The sequence below is a fragment of the Labrus mixtus genome, chromosome 18, assembly GCF_963584025.1.
Source record: "Labrus mixtus chromosome 18, fLabMix1.1, whole genome shotgun sequence".
Lineage (NCBI taxonomy): Eukaryota > Metazoa > Chordata > Actinopteri > Labriformes > Labridae > Labrus > Labrus mixtus.
The window spans coordinates 25,740,654-25,763,153 of record NC_083629.1 but is presented as its reverse complement, the minus strand read 5'-3'; the positions used below and the strand labels follow the sequence as shown (position 1 = coordinate 25,763,153).

The window sequence follows — 22,500 nt, the reverse complement described above, 5'->3', positions numbered from 1 at the left end:
AATGTGAAGCTACGAGCTAACTAAAGAGCGCTAACATTAGCATGCTAACACAACAATGTGAAGCTACGAGCTAACTAAAGAGCGCTAACATTAGCATGCTAACACAACAATGTGAAGCTACGAGCTAACTATGGAGCGCTAACATTAGCATGCTAACACAACAATGTGAAGCTACGAGCTAACATTAGCACGCTAACACAACAATGTGAAGCTACGAGCTAACTAAAGAGCGCTAACATTAACATGCTAACACAACAATGTGAAGCTACGAGCTAACTATGGAGCGCTAACATTAGCATGCTAACACAACAATGTGAAGCTACGAGCTAACATTAGCACGCTAACACAACAATGTGAAGCTACGAGCTAACTAAAGAGCGCTAACATTAGCATGCTAACACAACAATGTGAAGCTACGAGCTAACATTAGCACGCTAACACAACAATGTGAAGCTACGAGCTAACTAAAGAGCGCTAACATTAACATGCTAACACAACAATGTGAAGCTACGAGCTAACTAAAGAGCGCTAACATTAGCATGCTAACACAACAATGCAGGACACCGGTGATTGCAGCTCGAGATGAGGATTATTTTGTCTGGCGGGGGGGTGGGTGTGTCTCTGGAGGAGAGTGGAGGCGTGGCCTAACAGTAGTTTGTTTTGGTTTAATGCTGGAGCTCAAGGGCGACATCTAGTGGATTTAGAAGTCACACATTCTCCCTTTAAGTGTCTCTGTGTTTCTTATTTATCATATTTATCTCCTCTGACGTTTCAGGCGTCGTCTCTGTAACTGATTAAATACAAACTGAAGTTTTTACGTTGGAACAAACGGGACGTGTGTCCTCACTGTGTTTCTGTCTTGTCCCCTCTCAGAGCAGTAAGGAGGCCCTGTCCGACATCAACGCCACCGGTGTGGCCATGCTCTTCTCCGCCGGCACCTTCCTCTACGTGGCCACCGTCCACGTCCTCCCCGAGGTGGGTGGCGGGGGCGGCCACAGCCACGCCCCTAATGGAGGGAACGGGGGCAAAGGACTGAGCAAGCTGGAGGTGGGAGCGCTGGTGCTGGGCTGCCTCATTCCTCTGGTGCTGTCCGTCGGTCATCACCACTAAGACGTGGTGCTCGGGGCGGATGAACGATGACGGCTGTACAGAGAAAACACAAAGAGAGAGAGAGATTAAAGATGGAGGGATCTAAACGTCTTATTGTTAGTGTCTGCTGGTGGACCTCGACGACCAGAGCTCGTTTCAGGGACTCAAACTGACCTGGAAACAGACTGAATGATGTCACAGGAAGTCCGAGCCGCTGCAGTGACTTCAGAGCAGGAGCTGATGTTTCTGATCTGTTCAGATCCTCCTGTTTGTGTCCATTTATTCCACATAAACCTTTTTTAAAGACGGATCTGTTTATTTACATCACCGCAGAGTTCCAGTGTCATCGTGCTCAACGGATCTCTGCACGGCGGTGACAGTTGCACAGCTGAGATTGAGACGGTCTTGATTTAAGAGAGCACTTTTTTTCTGTATCTTACAGCGGTTAAATGTCTTAGCAGCGATCCACAGTGATTTGAAATGATTGTCAAGTGCCATATTAACAAAGTGAGACCTGGAGGAGAGAGCGCCACAGTTTGACAGAAACACTCCCGACTCATCACATTCTGTTTCTTCTTCTGGCTGCAGGATCAGAAATCAGCCAGACGCCATGAGCTCACATTTGTTTGGCATGTGAGTCAGAATATATCCGTGTTGATCATCAGTTTGTGGTCTGAACAGGAGGGAGGGCTCGTGTAGTCTCTCTCCTCTTCAAACACGCTCGATGTTCTGGGACTCGTCGTCTTTCTAAATGTGCTTCTTTCTCTTTGTTACATGCAGGTTAATCATTAGACTGGAGGATAGAACTGTAAAGAATCGTTAGGTGATCATGTAAAGTGTTTATGAGCTTCTTTTTCTTTTTTAAAGGTGGAGGGTAGTTCAGCAGCTCTGATTGGACCAAATGAGCAGGGTTAGGTTAACTTAACTGAACAGAAACATTTCGGGACCATCGGCTCAGAGTTACAGGTTATTAAGTCAAACTTTCAACAAACCTAATCATCTTTTCTCGTTTATTTATCCCTCATTAATTAGTCGTACCCGAGCAGTAACTCAAAGCACAGACGCTCTTGAACGCATCCCCTCCCGCCATGCCTCGTCCTCCAGGTGGATGAATGAAGGTGTAATCAGGCCGCTGTAGTGAGTGTTCCTGTTTGACTGTGCGGCTCCCTGCAGACTGTAAATGTTTGTACTGTACAGAGTCACTTCTTCTTTTCACGCTCATCATGATCGCTGTGTGTCGGACAGAACCGCTGACTCACACAGGCTTTGTTTGATCGTGACTCTTTGGACCCTGACGGACTCTTCTCTGAGGCTGCAGACTCTCATGTATGAGTCGAACACTTGTGCTCCACACCTGAGGACCTCACCTGTTCCTCTGTGAGACGGAGAACGGGTACAGAGGAGTGGGCCGCATGCAGACCAGCAGCTGCATGAGCTTTTTTCTTTTCTTTTCTTTTTTTTATGAGAAGCTGTAAGTTTGTATAAAAGTAAAAAGAAAAGTTTCTGTGCAGTCGGACATGTTAGAGGACAGCCCCAGTATGTGCATCGTTATCACATCCCTGCTGAGATCTGTCATCGATAAGTTCAGTGTCAACAAACCTTTGAACACTTTTCGACCTCGAGACGCCTAAAAAACAAACAAACACTAAAACCGAGGCATTGTTTTTGAACGGCCTCCAAATAACCTGAAAAAATTTCAGAAAAACTGCTCAGAATTCAACATTTACTCAAATCACTTACAGGGGTGATGTCAGCACATACCGGAATGATGTCATCACTTACTGGAGTGATGTCAGCACATACCGGAGTGATGTCAGCACATACCGGAGTGATGTCAGCACATACCGGAGTGATGTCATCACTTACAGGGGTGATGTCATCACATACCGGGGTGATGTCATCACATACTGGGGCTGTTGTAACTTTCCGTCTTTTATTTTTTACTTTCTGTCATTCCAGGTCGAGTCTGCCTTATTTCCAAACATTCTGATTGTGAGGAGAAGTTGTAAAGCGGTGTGTTTTATGACGACTAAATTAAAGTTTTTTTAAAACTGGTGAAAATATTTGTTTAAATCCTGATTCTTCATTTCAACCTGTTTCATGTTTGTTGTTGATTCCATGTTTAAGTTTTTGTTTTGAGTTTCATACGGACGACGATCCGGGCCACACATCGAGACAAAAGTCTGAATGTCATGAAAACGTTTTTTTAATATCATTTCTAGAATAAAGTAGAAAGTTCATTAACTCGTATTCTAACGTAGTTCTCTAAAACTTTACAAGAAGTCAAAGATTTGACCCAAAATATATAAATTTATTGAAAAATATTTATCTGCTAAACAAAGGGTGAGTTTGATATCATGTGATATCAAATGTGTTAAAGTGTGTTTATTGGAGAGGCTTTCCACATCAGCAGGATCATGCATCACTCTGCTGCGGCTGAGCTGTCGATATCTTCATAATCCTCTCTGACTCGTGTTCTGTAAATTAATCTGGTCGTCACGACAACGAGCTGCATGTTGCTCACTCTCATCCTCTGTGCTTAAAGTCCTCGCTCTGACACATGTTCTCCTGGTTCACTGATGGAGGGAGGGATGGAGGGATGAGTGATGGAGGGAGTGATGGAGTGATGGATGAAGTGATGGATGAAGTGATGGAGTGATGAAGTGATGGATGAAGTGATGGAGTGATGGAGTGAGTGATGGAGTGATGGAGTGATGGAGTGAGTGATGGATGAAGTGATGGAGTGATGGAGTGATGGAGTGAGTGATGAAGTGATGGAGTGATGAAGTGATGGAGTGATGGAGTGATGGAGTGATGAAGTGATGGAGTGATGGAGTGATGAAGTGATGGAGTGATGGAGTGATGAAGTGATGGAGTGATGGAGTGATGAAGTGATGAAGTGATGGAGTGATGGAGTGATGGAGTGATGGAGTGATGAAGTGATGGAGTGATGGAGTGATGAAGTGATGGAGTGATGGAGTGATGGAGTGATGGATGAAGTGATGGAGTGATGGAGTGATGGATGAAGTGATGGAGTGATGGAGTGATGGATGAAGTGATGGAGTGATGGAGTGATGAAGTGATGGAGTGATGAAGTGATGGAGTGATGGAGTGATGGAGTGATGGAGTGATGAAGTGATGGAGTGATGGAGTGATGGAGTGATGGAGTGATGGAGTGATGAAGTGATGGAGTGATGAAGTGATGGAGTGATGGAGTGATGGAGTGATGGAGTGATGGAGTGATGAAGTGATGAAGTGATGGAGTGATGGAGTGATGGAGTGATGGAGTGATGGAGTGATGAAGTGATGGAGTGATGGAGTGATGGAGTGATGAAGTGATGAAGTGATGGAGTGATGGAGTGATGAAGTGATGGAGTGATGAAGTGATGGAGTGATGGAGTGATGAAGTGATGGAGTGATGGAGTGATGAAGTGATGGAGTGATGGAGTGATGAAGTGATGGAGTGATGGAGTGATGGAGTGATGGAGTGATGGAGTGATGAAGTGATGGAGTGATGGAGTGATGAAGTGATGGAGTGATGAAGTGATGAAGTGATGGAGTGATGAAGTGATGGAGTGATGGAGTGATGGAGTGATGGAGTGATGGATGAAGTGATGGAGTGATGGAGTGATGAGTCCTGCTCCAGCTGTAGTCGGCTGCTCTCTGCGTTACAGCTCTTAAGAGCTGTTATCGACCCGCTTCAGATTTAGCATCATACTCAGAAAGCCCCCCCTCCCCCCCCCTCCGTCATCCCTCTCTCCGTCATCCCTCTCTCCCTCTCTCCGTCATCCCTCTCTCCCTCTCTCCCTCTCTCGCTCTCTGTGAGCTGCGTATCGGCAGCTGCATCATTCCACCCCGCTGACTTATCGGGACATGTTGCAGCTTCACATGCTCCTCTGTGAGCTTTAATTGTTATTGACTTCCTGTATTGAGCTTTAACTTCATTGATACTTTTTTATTTTATTTTTATTTTTTTCGCTCCACCTCCAGGGCGTGGGGGGCGTGGGGGGCGTGGGGGGCGTGGGGGGGGAGTAAGAGAGGATGTTCACGTCTTCATCCAGAAACTCTCTGTTCTCGCCCTGGTCGTCCATGGAGCAGTCGGACTGTGAAGCGTTGGACATCAGCACCAAGGTGCAGCTGCACGGCGTGCTGTGGAAGAGACCGTTCGGACGGCCGTCAGCCAAGTGGTCCCGCAGGTGAGGGGGGGGGGACCTTACCTTACCTGTGTAGGTTTATCTTTTTATAAACAGAGAGCCACTTTAAACTGGAGTTCTTTGTGTAGCAGCAAGAAGCCGACCTCTCTGCAGGTCAGAAAAACTCAGAACAGACTTTCTGAAAGTGGTTCAGCCTGCAGGAGGTCAGCTTCTCTTTTTTGAGTTTGTTGTGTTTTCACTTTGGAGGGAGAAAGTTTTCATCTGTTCTGAGCTGGTTGTTCTGACAGGAAGAGGTTTGCTCAACAGGACGTTGAAAAAGTTCTAAAAATGTAAATCAGTAACAAGTGAGAAAAGTCATATTCTCCTTTAAGAGAGATTTGATGTTTCATACAGGAAGCTTTTTTTATTTTTAGAACAGACTGTTTGTCTCCTGACACATTAACCTGAAGGAGATCTTTAAAAGTTTAAAGTATAAAGTTGCTCATCAGGAGTTGAACATCTTGCAGACCTTCCTCTCTTTCTTTTGTCCTGCACGTTTGCATGTTTGCTTGGCTGTGCATACACTCCTTCTTTTCTCTCACAGGAAACATGAAAATGTTTTTAATCCTGCGTCGATGCATCGAATTAAATCCTGAAGCAGAAACTTTGTCAATGAAAAAAGTTGAATGAAACCTGGAAGAATTATGATGAACTGAGTTTAAGATTATTGTAAACAGGTTTTACTTTAAAGGACCAGTCAGTGAGATGATAAAGGACCAATCAGTGAGATGTGTAGAGAGTGAGATGATAAAGGACCAATCAGTGAGATGTGTAGAGAGTGAGATGATAAAGGACCAATCAGTGAGATGTGTAGAGAGTGAGATGATAAAGGACCAATCAGTGAGATGTGTAGAGAGTGAGATGATAAAGGACCAATCAGTGAGCTGTGTAGAGAGTGAGATGATAAAGGACCAATCAGTGAGATGTGTAGAGAGTGAGATGATAAAGGACCAATCAGTGAGATGTGTAGAGAGTGAGATGATAAAGGACCAATCAGTGAGATGTGTAGAGAGTGAGATGATAAAGGACCAATCAGTGAGATGTGTAGAGAGTGAGATGATAAAGGACCAATCAGTGAGATGTGTAGAGAGTGAGATGATAAAGGACCAATCAGTGAGCTGTGTAGAGAGTGAGATGATAAAGGACCAATCAGTGAGCTGTGTAGAGAGTGAGATGATAAAGGACCAATCAGTGAGCTGTGTAGAGAGGTAGATGATAAAGGACCAATCAGTGAGCTGTGTAGAGAGTGAGATGATAAAGGTATCTTACTATCTGATCATTAAGGAAACATGTTGAAGTGCTGGCTTCTCTGACAACAATGCAGCAGCCAGTATGTCCTCCTTCTAACTTTAGATTCTGCTCCTGAATGATCTGGATTTGTTTGGACCAGAGAAGGTAGGCGCTTTTAAGACACGCCCACATGGCCGTTTTGGACGCCCCTCGGTTTGTCAGATATGAGAGCAGTTATCAGGTCAACAGGTGTTGCAGCGATGGAAGCGGGCAAGAGAAGTGTTTCAGATAGGAAAGTCAAAGTGTACAGATCGTGTAGTTTAGAGTTTCAATTCCATTAAGTCAGGCTTTCCCAACCTCGGGGTCCTGACCCGTAATGGGGTCGCATGGATTTCTAATGAGGTCCTCTGAAATGTCTTATTATTGATCAAAACAACATCGGAGCGTTCTGCCTTCATTGAGCTACAAGACGTGCAGACACCTGGCTGCACACATCCAACACTCCCTGTTTGTACAGATCTCATCCCGGCCTTTCTGCCCCCCCCCCCCCCCCCCCCCCCCCCCCCCTTTGAGACCTGATAGATTTTTATTTTCAGACTTTTAGAGACGTTATGAATCTTGTAAACTTTAATAGATGTGTATCATTTAGTTTTCACCCACAGTGCGTGTTCTCGTGGCAGTGATGTGTCAGTGAGTCCTGAGGCGAGCGTATATTCAGATGTTAAACGCCTGTATTGGCACCTTATGTCATATTAATGCTCTTAGTTTACATAACCGTTAAAACGTCAGGACACACAGAGAGTCTGCAGCGCTCTCTTCCTCACATCGTCTGTCTGCTCGCCTCACAAAGTCAAAGAGTTGGAGGGAACACTCGTCTGGTTTCCTGTTTTGATTCTTTATTTTCAGTTTTTGGACAGCAGTCCCTTCACCTTCACCTTCCTCTGCAGTCCTCAGTCGTTGTTGTTTTTATTTTAAGAACTAAGAAAGGTGTGGGAGAGAAAGTGTGCACACGCAGGATGAATTCAAAACGTATCAGAAAAGTCCTCTGTTGATCCCCTCCAGGGGCGTGTCCACACTTTTTAGACTTGGTGGCCTGAAGTGTGAAGTGCGTCACAAACTAACACATTAATATGAATCATTAACCCTTTCTAACCTCACTAATCATTCTTCTTTATAACACGAGATAATGTTGACTTAGAGCTCCTCTCAGCTTAGTTCTTTTTTTTTTTAAGTTTGTTTAAAGTAAAAATGTCAATCACTTAAAAATGCAACCTTCTGAAGTTAAACTTGTAATGTTTCAGTCCCGACACGTTACCAGTTAGTTCAACGTGGACCCTAGGTCGACGATCTCCTCGGTGTGTCAGGTTCTTAAGACTGAGTGCGTTACTTCTCCACGCTGCTGTCTATGAAATAAATGTGCAAAGTTTTTATTTACAAGTGAAAGTACAAAAAAAATTAAAAAAAATTTAATTGAAGGTTAAGAAAAATACTCGCAGCCTTTTCAAAATAAGACCTAACAGTTTGTTCTCTGACAGGACAAATAGCCAATCACAGTTTACGATTCTGGGTCGGCCAATCATATTTCTAAGGGGGCCCCACCCCTCTTGACACGCCCCCCGGGTCACCTTTACTAAACCTGTCCTCAGAGGCCTTACATAAAGTTTACCAACAACATGTTTCTGTCGACGCAGACAAAAAGTGATCCTCTCCAAAACATAAATCTCATGTTCAATATCAATCCACATTCTGGAAGTAACCTGCGCCCAAGTAACGACTTTTTGTGCAAGGGGAGATCTGATCGATATACAATTAGGTAATTATCAGCCCTCCTGCCTGAAATCTAAATATCACACAAAGTGGTAAATCGAGTTTTATCATGTGCCGGTGGTCGACTTCCTGAAAAACACACCGACCTCCATCATTCAGAGTCTCCTCCTGTGAAATGTGCTTTCTGCTTTAATGTGACCAAAATACATTTTTAAACACAAATCTGACACCAGAGTGATGAAATCAGGACGATGAAACCGTCACAAACGTGGTCAGTTATAACTTAGCTGAGTATTCACACAGAGCTGAGAAGTTTTATTACTGGTGTTTTTTCTGTTTAGTTTAAAAGAAATGACTCTAAAGACCTCTAGCAGAACTTTTAATATGAAACAGTCACACTCCATCATGATTTCTCTTCATCCAAATGATTTTTCTGTGAATACATTTCCACCGCTCGCTCTGTCAAACACACTGAACTCATCGTCCCACAGCAGACTGTTTGGATGAAAGCTGACGGGAAAGAGAGTCGATCATGTGTCTCATTCAATCAGAGAATCCTCCTCTGTAAGGTTGAAGAGGATCTGTGCAGGTTTTGAGTCACTCTGAGCGTCATGTGATCACACAACCAGCTGAGTGTTTGAGTTTCTCCTCCAGCCTCCTCGTGTTTATTCTGCAGAAAGTCAGAGTGAGCTGATGTGAGAACGCAGCAGGATATAATCAGGAGAATTCACCTGGAGCCAGTGGGAGGAGCCAGTGGGAGGGGCCAGTGGGAGGGGGTGGTGACCTTTATTCCCTGTGATCGCTGCACGACCATAGACTGTCTGCACGCCACCTCTACCATCTCCGTGCTCTAATCAACCTGCTGCTGCATGTTTCCTGTTCTCCAGGATGTTCTTCTCCTCTCTTTAGTTCACACTGTGAATATGTCCAAGTATGCATAGCAGTGAAATGCTTGGATAAAAAGGAGAAAAGTCGGTCTCTGTCGCCTCGTCCTCCACTTCCACATCAGGGTTGTTGTAATTGTAATTGTAATTGTAATTCACTTCCTGCCTCTGGAGACCCCCCCCCCCCCCTTCAAACATCCTACAGGGACAGTCTCGCACTGTGAGGTACATGTGTGAAAACAGTGGTGATGTCATCAATGCTAGATGCTGTGGAATTGCATTGTGGGAAATGTAGGCTCAGGTCCCCACTAAAACAAGATTCAGCAACACAAAGTGTAACGTTCCATTTTGTTTCTGATCGTTTTCTTTTCATATGAAACATCGTATGTCATCTTCTTGTTATTGAGATCACCTTTTTAACCCCCTCAGCACTGACTCACTGCTGCTCTCTCTGTCTTCCTCTCCTCAAAGGTTCTTCATCATCAAAGACAGCTTCTTACTTTACTATGCCGAGAGCGAGAAGAGAAACTTTGAGACCAACCGGTACTTCAACATCCACCCCAAGGTGAGCCGCTTCCTCCCGTACCTTCACCTGATTTATCCAGAAACTCTGAACTCATGTGATGTGTTTGTGTCTCAGGGAGTCATTCCTCTGGAGGGATGTGTGGTGTCATCCAATGACAACCTGGGAATGCCGTTTGCCATCGTGGTCAACCTGGACGACTTCACTGTAAGACCGTCATCCTGTCACACATCCAGCTGTTCCTCCAAAACTCTTTCAGGGTTAGGAGGTTATGTGTTCAGAAGTTAAGAGTCTGCTTTTCAAGGTGCAGACAGAGAGCATGTAATTATAAATGAATTAGAAAAAAGGCAACTTAAGGGGCGTTTTCAGACTGCAGGAACGTTTTCTTAGTTCTAGGAACTGTTGGGACTCTCCCCCTTTTTTTTTTTTAAATGATTCTGCAGCGCAGGAACTATGAACTATTTTAGTGCCTAGAGCCTAAAGCCATTATTAACGTGGTGCTGATGTGAAATGTTTTCTACTCGTCCCTCAGGGTACCATAGTGGTGGCTGCAGAGTCTGAGGAGGAGCAGGTCCAGTGGATGGAGATGCTGCACGAGTCAGGGAAAGTGTGAGTACTGGACTCTCACAAGTTCTGTTTATAAAAGATGCTCTTCAGAAGATTTCATCATAAAACACAGAACACAAAAAGTATGTATGTGATTATGTGTGTATGTATGTGTCGAAAAAAACGACATACATACCCATGTTGAAAAAAACGTAAAATTTTTTAACGAAACGACATATAAATATTCATCGTAAAAAAACGACATACATACATTCATCGTAAAAACGACATATGGGGCGCTGGTGGCACAGTGGATAGTGCGCGCGTCCCATGTATGGAGGCTGTAGTCCTCAACGAGGACGGCCTGGGTTCGAGTCCGGCCTGTGGCTCCTTTCCTGCATGTCATTCCCCTCTCTCTCTCTCTCTCCCTGATTTCCATCTCTATCCACTGTCCTATCTCTCCATTAAAGGCATATAAGTGAAAGTGGGGTCACTTACTATATTCCTGTTAATAAATCATCAAATGTTAAGAAATGTCACTCAGCTATGGATGGTGATCTGTGTGTTTGTGTGTTTGTCCGACAGAACGTGGAAGAACGCTCAGCTGGGGGAGGCCATGATCGAGAGTCTGGAGGCTCAGGGGCTGCAGCTGGCCAAAGAGAAGCAGGAGTACCTGGGTAAACACAGAGAACATCACCTGAGCTCTCTAAAGGTTTGACAAACAGAAGCAGGGGAAGTGATGAATCATTCTTTCTTTCTCCAGATAAACTGATGGAAGAGACAGAGGAGCTGAGTCACCAAAGAGCACAGAGAGAGGTCAGGATTAGTTCTACCTGTGACGTGACAGTCAGTCGGATTGTCTTTAAAAACAGGTGATGACGCGCTGTGTGTGTGTGTGTGTGTGCAGGAGCTGGAGCGTCTGAACCAGGTTCTGGAGGAGGAGAAGATGAAGTTTGAGGAGGTGGTGCTGGAGCTGAAGGCAGAGCAGGAGCATATCAAACTGTAACTACTCACTGTTTACTGATAGTGATCATAATGATGAAATATTTGATTTAATGTGACCTAATGATGTTTGTGTGTTGATGGCAGAGACCTGGACGGTACGGCTCAGTCTCTGAGAGGCGTGGAGAGCGAGAAAGAAGAGCTGAGCAGTTTGACCATCAAGCTGCAGAAATCCATCGAGGTACAAACAAAAACTGCAAGGGTGCATGCCAAAGAGTCAGACTCAGATCGTGTTATATGAGAGGTGTTTGTAATATTCAGCCCTGAGTCGGAGCAGTGACGCCTGAAAAGATCAAATCCTGAGTGTACCCAGACGGAGCTGATTCTGTAGTTTCCTCTTCCAGGAGCTCTCTCAGGAGAAGCAGCGGACTCTGGCGCTGCTGGGGGTGAAGCCACACGAGGAGAACGAGCGGGCGGAGGAGAGCTCGACCCGCGGGACGTCTGAGGACGGCGAGGATCCCGGAGACGTGGACCTGCTGCAGGACCTGAGACACATCGAGGAGCAGATGAAGATCCTGCTGAAGGACAAGGAGGAGGCGGACGAGAAGTGAGTGACGGGTCGGAGGCAGAACAAACAGAACTTAATGAGACTTTGTTTTCAGTTCAGAGTAATAAAGGTTCAGACGAGGGCTTTAGCGTGCAGGTTTGTGTTTGGCATCCAAAGGGTCAAACACTCTCACCTTTCCCAGGAGCCTCTCTGCTAATGGCACGCAGGACGGAGCTACTCGTGGAAATGTGTATTGATCTTGAAACCAGCAGCTCATCGATCAGCTCCAGTAAGTGAGATATTACAGGCAGCTGCCATCGACTGTGAAGCACTAATGCTACGTTAGCATCACTCAAACATACCAGCCATAACTTTATGTTTCCATGAACTTTACCTCCACTCTCCTGCTCCTCTCGGTCGTCCTCTTCTTGGGAAAATTCATTCTTACAACCAGAACAATAAAGTCAAGTATTTAAGCACTTCAAGTGGCGAGATAGCATGAGACATGAAACGATTACGATAACCCCGATACGGTAAAGTTTCACACTTATAGATATGTGAGGAGAAAAGAAAGGATACAACATGATACGACACATTACCACTAATACCAAGTTAGAAATAAATAAAATAGGTAGTGAGTTGAGTCAGTGTGCAGAGCGCCCCCTGGAGGAAGACGGGTCACAGCACATACCATCACAGACCGCAGCCTCAGCAGTCGAGTATATTAATGATTTACATTTATTTATAATAAAACTACCATCAACTCTCACTGGATTCATCTGTGGATCACGTCTTCATGTTTGATGAATTGTTCCCATTCTTCCCCCAAACACAAGAGGAGACGTGCAAACTCAGAGCTACATGTCTGAAACTGTCCGATGATTCAATTTGAGTTTAATATCTTCCTCTGATCCCTTTCCAAGCCCGGTGCAGTCTAGTCCTGTGAGGACGGGGATCCGGCCTGAAGATTTCTGCCTTTTAATAAGACAGTTTTTTCTTACCACTGTAACTTTTGCTGCTTTGCTAAAGTGCTCATGATGGATAGGCCGGATCTTTGTAACATAGCAATAAGTAAGGTCTTTTACCTGCTTTTTGTAAAGTGTCTCCAGATAACACTTGTTATGAGTTGACACTATACAAATAAAAATTGATTGATGAGTTTTGAAGTAAAACTTTTGAGTAGTTCAGCTTAAAATGGAAATATCAAAGTACATAACTCAAACTGAAGGTCCACTGCTCACCTTAAACATCAAACGATTATCCAGAAAAAAAGTTTTGTTCTTCTCGTTTTAACCTTGAAATGAAAATGCAGCTTTGCATTACGTGCCTTCGTCCTCAGCGAGCAGCAGAATCTGAAGTCAGGGACGCCGAGCTCTGCAGAAAGACGACTTTGTTTCCAGCTCAATGTGAATAAAGAAAATATAATATGAACATTTAGTGATTGGAAAGAGAAAGGCACGATGTTTTCTATTGTTGTTTGAGTCGTTGTTGGTGCAGTGACTGTGTGTGTGTGTGTGTGTGTGTGTGTGTTTGTGTGTGTGTGTGTGTGTGTGTGTGTGTGTGTGTGTGTGTGTGTGTGTGTGTGTTTGTGTGTGTGTGTGTGTGTGTGTGTGTGTGTGTGTGTGTTTGTGTGTGTGTGTGTGTGTGTGTGTGTGTGTGTGTGTGTGTGTGTGTGTGTGTGTGTGTGTGTGTGTGTGTGTGTGTGTGTGTGTGTGTGTGTGTGTTTGTGTGTGTGTGTGTGTGTGTGTGTGTGTGTGTGTGTGTGTGTGTGTTTCAGGCTCAGGGAGAACGAGCAGCGAGCTAAAGTCCTGCAGCAGGAGAGAGAGTTCTACTCGTCTCAGGCTCGGACGCTGCAGCAGTCGCTCTCTCAGCTCACTGCAGACAAACAGCAGACGGAGGCCGAGCTCAAGGTAACACGGCGTGATGCAGCTCGCAGAGGGTAGATTCACAACAACACTCAAGGTCACTGTCAAGGTCACTGTCAAGGTCACCGCGTCAGTTAGATGTAGGTCAGCAGCAAACTGAACCAGATCATAGACTAGTTTGAACCACATTTCTTAATCGAGAATTTACAAACTTTACCAACATTTAAATTGATGCATCAGCTGAGACTGTTCTCCAACACAGACAGAAGTTAAATCTCACAGCGTTCTCCTGACACTCTGACTCTTTGACGTGTGTGTTTGGAGTGTGTTTGACACTCTGACTCTTTGATGTGTGTGTTTGGAGTGTGTTTGACACTCTGACTCTTTGACGTGTGTGTTTGGAGTGTGTTTGACACTCTGACTCTTTGACGTGTGTGTTTGGAGTGTGTTTGACACTCTGACTCTTTGACGTGTGTGTTTGGAGTGTGTTTGACACTCTGACTCTTTGATGTGTGTGTTTGGAGTGTGTTTAACACTCTGACTCTTTGATGTGTGTGTTTGGAGTGTGTTTGACACTCTGACTCTTTGACGTGTGTGTTTGGAGTGTGTTTGACACTCTGACTCTTTGACGTGTGTGTTTGGAGTGTGTTTGACACTCTGACTCTTTGACGTGTGTGTTTGGAGTGTGTTTAACACTCTGACTCTTTGACGTGTGTGTTTGGAGTGTGTTTAACACTCTGACTCTTTGATGTGTGTGTTTGGAGTGTGTTTGACACTCTGACTCTTTGACGTGTGTGTTTGGAGTGTGTTTGACACTCTGACTCTTTGACGTGTGTGTTTGGAGTGTGTTTAACACTCTGACTCTTTGATGTGTGTGTTTGGAGTGTGTTTGACACTCTGACTCTTTGATGTGTGTGTTTGGAGTGTGTTTGACACTCTGACTCTTTGACGTGTGTGTTTGGAGTGTGTTTGACACTCTGACTCTTTGACGTGTGTGTTTGGAGTGTGTTTAACACTCTGACTCTTTGATGTGTGTGTTTGGAGTGTGTTTGACACTCTGACTCTTTGATGTGTGTGTTTGGAGTGTGTTTGACACTCTGACTCTTTGATGTGTGTGTTTGGAGTGTGTTTGACACTCTGACTCTTTGACGTGTGTGTTTGGAGTGTGTTTAACACTCTGACTCTTTGATGTGTGTGTTTGGAGTGTGTTTGACACTCTGACTCTTTGACGTGTGTGTTTGGAGTGTGTTTGACACTCTGACTCTTTGACGTGTGTGTTTGGAGTGTGTTTGACACTCTGACTCTTTGACGTGTGTGTTTGGAGTGTGTTTAACACTCTGACTCTTTGACGTGTGTGTTTGGAGTGTGTTTAACACTCTGACTCTTTGACGTGTGTGTTTGGAGTGTGTTTAACACTCTGACTCTTTGATGTGTGTGTTTGGAGTGTGTTTGACACTCTGACTCTTTGACGTGTGTGTTTGGAGTGTGTTTGACACTCTGACTCTTTGACGTGTGTGTTTGGAGTGTGTTTAACACTCTGACTCTTTGACGTGTGTGTTTGGAGTGTGTTTAACACTCTGACTCTTTGATGTGTGTGTTTGGAGTGTGTTTGACACTCTGACTCTTTGACGTGTGTGTTTGGAGTGTGTTTGACACTCTGACTCTTTGACGTGTGTGTTTGGAGTGTGTTTAACACTCTGACTCTTTGACGTGTGTGTTTGGAGTGTGTTTAACACTCTGACTCTTTGACGTGTGTGTTTGGAGTGTGTTTAACACTCTGACTCTTTGACGTGTGTGTTTGGAGTGTGTTTAACACTCTGACTCTTTGATGTGTGTGTTTGGAGTGTGTTTAACACTCTGACTCTTTGATGTGTGTGTTTGGAGTGTGTTTGACACTCTGACTCTTTGACGTGTGTGTTTGGAGTGTGTTTGACACTCTGACTCTTTGACGTGTGTGTTTGGAGTGTGTTTGACACTCTGACTCTTTGATGTGTGTGTTTGGAGTGTGTTTGACACTCTGACTCTTTGACGTGTGTGTTTGGAGTGTGTTTGACACTCTGACTCTTTGACGTGTGTGTTTGGAGTGTGTTTGACACTCTGACTCTTTGACGTGTGTGTTTGGAGTGTGTTTAACACTCTGACTCTTTGATGTGTGTGTTTGGAGTGTGTTTGACACTCTGACTCTTTGACGTGTGTGTTTGGAGTGTGTTTAACACTCTGACTCTTTGACGTGTGTGTTTGGAGTGTGTTTGACACTCTGACTCTTTGATGTGTGTGTTTGGAGTGTGTTTGACACTCTGACTCTTTGACGTGTGTGTTTGGAGTGTGTTTGACACTCTGACTCTTTGACGTGTGTGTTTGGAGTGTGTTTAACACTCTGACTCTTTGATGTGTGTGTTTGGAGTGTGTTTGACACTCTGACTCTTTGACGTGTGTGTTTGGAGTGTGTTTAACACTCTGACTCTTTGACGTGTGTGTTTGGAGTGTGTTTGACACTCTGACTCTTTGATGTGTGTGTTTGGAGTGTGTTTGACACTCTGACTCTTTGACGTGTGTGTTTGGAGTGTGTTTGACACTCTGACTCTTTGATGTGTGTGTTTGGAGTGTGTTTAACACTCTGACTCTTTGATGTGTGTGTTTGGAGTGTGTTTGACACTCTGACTCTTTGACGTGTGTGTTTGGAGTGTGTTTGACACTCTGACTCTTTGACGTGTGTGTTTGGAGTGTGTTTGACACTCTGACTCTTTGACGTGTGTGTTTGGAGTGTGTTTGACACTCTGACTCTTTGACGTGTGTGTTTGGAGTGTGTTTAACACTCTGACTCTTTGATGTGTGTGTTTGGAGTGTGTTTAACACTCTGACTCTTTGATGTGTGTGTTTGGAGTGTGTTTGACACTCTGACTCTTTGATGTGTGTGTTTGGAGTGTGTTTGACACTCTGACTCTTTGACGTGTGTGTTTGGAGTGTGTTTAACACTCTGACTCTTTGACGTGTGTGTTTGGAGTGTGTTTGACACTCTGACTCTTTGACGTGTGTGTTTGGAGTGTGTTTGACACTCTGACTCTTTGACGTGTGTGTTTGGAGTGTGTTTGACACTCTGACTCTTTGACGTGTGTGTTTGGAGTGTGTTTGACACTCTGACTCTTTGACGTGTGTGTTTGGAGTGTGTTTGACACTCTGACTCTTTGACGTGTGTGTTTGGAGTGTGTTTGACACTCTGACTCTTTGATGTGTGTGTTTGGAGTGTGTTTGACACTCTGACTCTTTGACGTGTGTGTTTGGAGTGTGTTTGACACTCTGACTCTTTGATGTGTGTGTTTGGAGTGTGTTTAACACTCTGACTCTTTGACGTGTGTGTTTGGAGTGTGTTTGACACTCTGACTCTTTGATGTGTGTGTTTGGAGTGTGTTTAACACTCTGACTCTTTGACGTGTGTGTTTGGAGTGTGTTTGACACTCTGACTCTTTGACGTGTGTGTTTGGAGTGTGTTTGACACTCTGACTCTTTGATGTGTGTGTTTGGAGTGTGTTTGACACTCTGACTCTTTGATGTGTGTGTTTGGAGTGTGTTTGACACTCTGACTCTTTGATGTGTGTGTTTGGAGTGTGTTTGACACTCTGACTCTTTGATGTGTGTGTTTGGAGTGTGTTTGACACTCTTTGATGTATTTAGTGATTTGTGTTTGATTTTGTGTTTGACACTTTTTGACGTCGGGGTGTTATTGCCGTTATCTGATTTTTTGTGTGTTTGTTGTTTGTGTTGTTGGACTCAGGCGGAGATCGAGTCTCGCATAGAGCTGGAGAAGAGGCTGAAGCAGGCGGAGGAGGCTCTGCAGGACCTGGAGAAAGGCCTGAACTCTCTGGAGAGAAGCAAAGAGAGAGACGAGAAGATGAAGGGAGACGTGACTCAGCTGAGGAGTGAGTCTGATCTCCTTCACCTCTCTAACACACTCACCGAGTGATGAGTCAGGATTCAGATCCACAATCTGGAAACCTGACTCCAGTGCCCCCCTGTGGACAGAGATGGTATTACATGTTGACTGTGTAGATTCAGCAGGAGGAACAAAAACAACAATAATAAAACTTTAAGTTCTTCAATATGACAAATTTCTATAAAGTCCACAAGATTTATTTGTGATCATTAAACGCCAAATAATCGATAAACAATGTCGGACTCGTCGTTGATGCGTTGATCGCCTTACCTCAGGAGACTCCGCCCCCCGCCTGTCTGACTTGAGTCTCCCACTGTGAGGAGCATCGGTGGAGGAGGAGTCCTCCTGAAAAAATCTAGATATGTTCAGGAGTGCATGTGTGAATACGTCTCTGAGCGGTTTAGAGATCTTCATCAGTTCATTGTGAGGAGACTCTGAGACACAATCGAGCATTATTCTGTCTTTCTTATTTTCATCAGTTTCCGATCATGAAGTCGATAAAAAGACGTTAATATTCCTACTTCTTCACTCTTCTATTGATTGAAGTCACATTTATATGAAGCATGATTATAACTCATGATGTGTTTTTTGATGTTCAGGGTTCTTCGAGGATTGTATCTGTGCAGCCGAGATCGAGGCCAAGCTCCCGGCGATCATGAAGAACGCCGTCTATCTGCACAAAGCCGCTGCTCGCAGGATCAAGAGCTGCAGGATCCAGAGGAGAGCCTCCAGACGCCACTGGTGTAAGTCTGTGCACCACGCAGGCACGATCACATCCATCCCGACCACACATGAATATTTAATGACTGAAATCATCCACCAGAGATGAGAGAGAACATGATTATCTTTAAGAGTCTGTGCTGTTTTCTGAGGCGGCGGTTTAGCTTTTATTTTATTAATAACATTTTAAGTTATATTAGAAACACGAGGTCGTAGTAAATACAGGAGAAATGTTTTATTAATCTGCTATTACACTCTGCTACTGCCGTTTTGGACGCCCCTCGGTTTGTCAGATATGAGAGCAGTTATCAGGTCAAACCAACAGGTGTTGCAGCAATGGAAGAGAAGTGGTTCAGATAGAAGTGATTGTACCCGACCTAAAAAGCCTCTGCATGTTTCTAATAAGCTCCACGAGCAGAAACGTGCTCAAACTAGGATCAATATTGGAGATGCTTTTGAAAAATGGAGAGAGGTTAGAACACAGAAAGGTTTACAGACCCATGCAGAGCTGGATAAACACTGAAGCTTCAGCTCTCTGCAAATTCGCTGAGCTGTGATTTAAGCCCTCTTCTACCTTCTACTTCTGCCACAGGGCGTTTTCACATAAAGGGGGCGTGTTTGCTTTGGCGAGCTGGAAGTGAAGTTTTGAATGTTTTCATGCTAAATGAAGTTTTTATGAACTGATGGGGTCATCATCTGTGCATGGAGCATCTCAGTGTGTTCATTTCTTCCATCCTTATTCATGAAGGCCACGTTTCCACTCTCTGCTTCTTCACAGTGAAACACTCCAAGTCGTTCGCCGTGGCGCCCGTCGACGGTGGCGACATGGACGAGCTGCGGGAGACGGCCAAACGACTGACCTCGGACAGCAACTTCAGAGAGAGCGTGTACGAGATCATAACGCGCAAAGACGGCAAGAATAAAATCGAGGACTGAGAGTAGAGAGAGAGAGAGAGAGAGAGAGAGAGAGAGAGAGAGAGAGAGAGAGAGAGAGAGGAGGGGCGGTCCTTAGCTTGACCTCAGACCCCCTCACTGAGGGACGTAGAGACCCTGATCCCAAACCCTCCTCTGAGTCCTGTAGACGACTGAGCAGAGATCTGAGGATCTGAAGAGTGTAACATAGACTTGAACCTGTTTTAACCCGACAAACACAAATAACATTTAAAGGTCTCATATTTAAAATCCACTTCCCCATGTTCCTCTAACTCTAACATGTGTCTCTAGTCCGTCTACAAACCCCCCAATGATGAGAAAAGTCCATCCTCTCCGTCTTCTGCCTGCTCCACTTTTCAGAAAATGTGTGCTCAAACAGGCCGTTTGGAGATTTTCCCTTCATGACATCACAAAGGGCAGTAGCCCCTCCCCCAGGTGGGTGACACTCCCACAGCTAGGTGTTTGTTCTGCCCTCTGAGTCTGCCTTCTCACTGTAAACAATAGGACATGGAGCGAGAAAGACCTTCCAGAGAGGGGGCATGGTCAGACACAGCTCATTTACATATTTAAAGGTACAGACACAGAAACAGCCTGTTCTGAGCAGGGCTGAAATAGAGGGGTTTATAGACATGATGAAATACAGGATCAGAGTGGATTTAGAACAAGAAACTTCACACACATGTTTTGAGGAGCTCTGAGAATTATTTACACTGAAGAGGAGGAGGAGGAGGATATGTCACCTTTAAGAGAAACAGTAACAACAGGTCACTGCAATAATTAATTTCTTCGACTGTTCACCGAGTGTTTCAGCGTTCTGTATTATAAAGATTGTACCATAGATTTACAGTATATAGTAGCAGATAGCACAGATGATGCTAACACATCTTGTAAAATGTTTTTATTGTTTGCACAGATGGTTTCCTTCACTGTCACTGAGGTTTGATGAAAAACAAAGAACTCACACGTGCGTCTTGATGTTGAGCTTGACCATTTCATTATTGCTACATCCCAAAAAACAAACCAAAAAATCTGTTCTCCGCGAAGCAACTCCATGTAATTCACTCACGCAAGCGTTTGTATGATGATGTACACATGACTCTGTAACTAATGAAGAAGAAGAAGAGGAAGTCCACACGTCAGGGTGAGAGAGGAGGGAACGTATTCTGGACTCAACAACATGCCTCGATGATAATAAAGCTGTGTTTGAACCTCGTACATGTCTGTTCATTTCTGCAGGTTAAAGGCCGGAGGTTCACGTCGGGGTTCAGTTCTCAGCAGCACAATAAGTGATGGCACTCGATTTAAACGACTTGAAAGTCTTGATATGGATGTTTTCGTCCTCACAGGAGGAAGAAGAGGAGAAACCTTTAGTGTGTGATGAAGTTCAGCTCTTACAGCGTCAGCTCCGTCTCGTCTCCTCGACCTGCAGGGAGGGAGTGAAAGGTGATGAGTGTCGGGAGAGAAAGAAGCAGGAGGAGAAAAGAATAAAAGACGCAGGAAGAGGAGTAAAGATTCACATACTGTATCATACTTCACACATGGTGCTCGTTAATGTTAACTCTTAAGTTTTAATTCTCTCTTCCTTTAAAGATTTTTATTGATGATGTAACGTCTGTCTGGAAGGATGAGTTAGTTTAAAGTCTTTATATGTGATTTTTTGATCCAGCAGATGTCGCCCTTGAGCTCCAGCATGAAACCAAAACAACTCGCGCTGCATTGTTGTGTTAGCATGCTAATGCTAGCGATCTTTATTCTGCTCGTATCTTCACACTGCATGTAAATTTACCTGAAATGAGCGTGATCTAGAAACACAGTTAAGCAGTGAGTACAGTATGTTATTCTTCTTTTCTCTAGTCCCTCAATTAAACAACTTTTATACACGAGGGGAGGAGTCAGCCGGCCGTCCGGGCGATGTAAACAAAGTGAAGATAGGACTCTGAAAACTCTGAAAACATCACAGACAGTGGGACTCGGGTGTTACACCCATTGTAGACAGTCATGACTCACAGAGTTATTTTCAGAGGAGATACTTGATTTATATATTTAAGAGTGAACAATCACATTTAAAGACTTTAAAGATTTATTTTGACGCTTTTATTGTGGATAGAGTCAGAAATCGGGGGGGGGGGAGTAGAGAGAGAGAGAGAAAGAGAGTGAGGAATGACATGCGGCAAAGTTGCCACAGGTCGGATTCGAACCTGGGTTTGAGGACTGTAGCCTTTGTACATCGGGCGCGCAAACTATGGTTGTCATTTTTTCAATTAAAAAAACTTTGAATAAATTTAGAATAAGACGCGGTAATGTTTGAACACATGGGTTTGTAGTGACCTTCTGTCTCTCCACCAATCAGTGAGCTGCTGTCTCCTCATGTCAGTTTACATCTCCTGAATCACGTCCGTTACTTTAGCCTCAACATTACCGTCTTCATTTACTGACGTCAGGAGTGTATGTAATGGTCATGTTAAGCTGAGAGCGCCCTCTGCTGGATCAAACCACAAAGTACTTCAGACCTTGGCGGGTGTTCATTTCAGACCTGCCTATAGGTCATTAAAAACCTCGGGATTCACCTTTCACTCAACTTGAGTTTGGTGAGATTTTCAGAACAACAGGAAGTTGATATTGTCAGTATAAACTCCTCCCATCCTGCAGGTTAGCTCCTCCTTTATCTCCCTGATCGACTGTTTCATCCATTTGACCTACAAACCTCCAGGTATCCATCACTGACTTTATGATGCTGGTACATTTAGAAACATCTTTTTTTTAGAGCCCTCATTCAGCGTCCTAAGCAGCTCTAAATCTGCTGCCTCATGCCTCTAACCTTACATCACCCCCCCCCCCCCCCGATTATCTGCTGAGAACAGCCAGGCTCAGTCAGTCTGTAAGCCTGTCAGCGCTCTGCTGCTCTAAAGCTTTCTAACTCATCCTGGATTTTACTCTGAAACCATCGACCTCAGCCGGAGCTGCAGGGACAGGGGGGGACGGGGGGGGGACCGCGAGGGGAAAACGAGGGGACATCGAGGGGATGGGGGGGCATGTAGGTGACGGGTTTAAAGGATTTCTCCCTGAACGACATCAGAGGAGGACGGGCGCTGCAGTAAACTCTCCGCAGCGCTCAGATGTGAAGAATATGGAATCATAAAAGTGTCATAACAAAGAATCAATCTGTAAAGTAAGCATCAGTATTCACTCATCCAGAAACACAAAGTGGTGAAGTGTCTTTCCCAAGGACACATCGAAAGCTGGAGATTGAACCACCGACCTTCCAGTTCTGAGACGGCCTACCACTGAGCCACAGCCGCTCTGTATTTATATCTATATACTGAGCTACAA

The 22,500-nt window shown here is 44.5% G+C and overlaps 2 protein-coding genes and 2 long non-coding RNA genes across 5 annotated transcripts in view; 2 read left to right on the top strand and 2 right to left on the bottom strand.

The window, feature by feature from the left end:
- slc39a9 (solute carrier family 39 member 9) overlaps positions 1-3,333 on the top strand; it is an 18,506-nt gene extending 15,173 nt beyond the window's left edge. Inside the window, exon 7 of the mRNA XM_061063655.1 lies at positions 874-3,333. Coding sequence (XP_060919638.1) covers positions 874-1,110 — 237 coding nt within the window. The 3' untranslated portion in view covers positions 1,111-3,333. The remainder of the gene's footprint in view (positions 1-873) is intronic.
- The window catches only part of LOC132993697 (uncharacterized), a 105,126-nt gene that overhangs the window by 72,334 nt on the left and 10,292 nt on the right, over positions 1-22,500 (bottom strand). The gene's annotated exons all lie outside the window — the stretch shown is intronic.
- The window catches only part of LOC132993696 (uncharacterized), a 27,687-nt gene that overhangs the window by 4,576 nt on the left and 611 nt on the right, over positions 1-22,500 (bottom strand). Inside the window, exons 2-3 of one of the 2 annotated variants that reach the window (XR_009676505.1) lie at positions 20,016-20,593; positions 19,911-19,984 (exon numbers count right to left, since the gene is read on the bottom strand). This is a non-coding gene — a long non-coding RNA (uncharacterized LOC132993696). Of the gene's footprint in view, positions 1-19,723; positions 19,985-20,015; positions 20,594-22,500 lie in introns of those variants that run through there. The other variant, XR_009676504.1, reaches the window with a different exon arrangement.
- plekhd1 (pleckstrin homology domain containing, family D (with coiled-coil domains) member 1) lies at positions 5,110-19,348 on the top strand. Its single transcript, XM_061063634.1, has 14 exons — positions 5,110-5,285; positions 9,635-9,728; positions 9,804-9,893; positions 10,219-10,295; positions 10,818-10,909; positions 10,996-11,048; positions 11,140-11,234; positions 11,322-11,415; positions 11,579-11,781; positions 13,499-13,631; positions 17,359-17,503; positions 18,117-18,260; positions 19,016-19,175; positions 19,216-19,348. Exons 1-13 carry the CDS (start codon positions 5,131-5,133, stop codon positions 19,171-19,173), a joined length of 1,533 nt encoding a protein of 510 aa, XP_060919617.1. The 5' UTR covers positions 5,110-5,130; the 3' UTR covers positions 19,174-19,175; positions 19,216-19,348.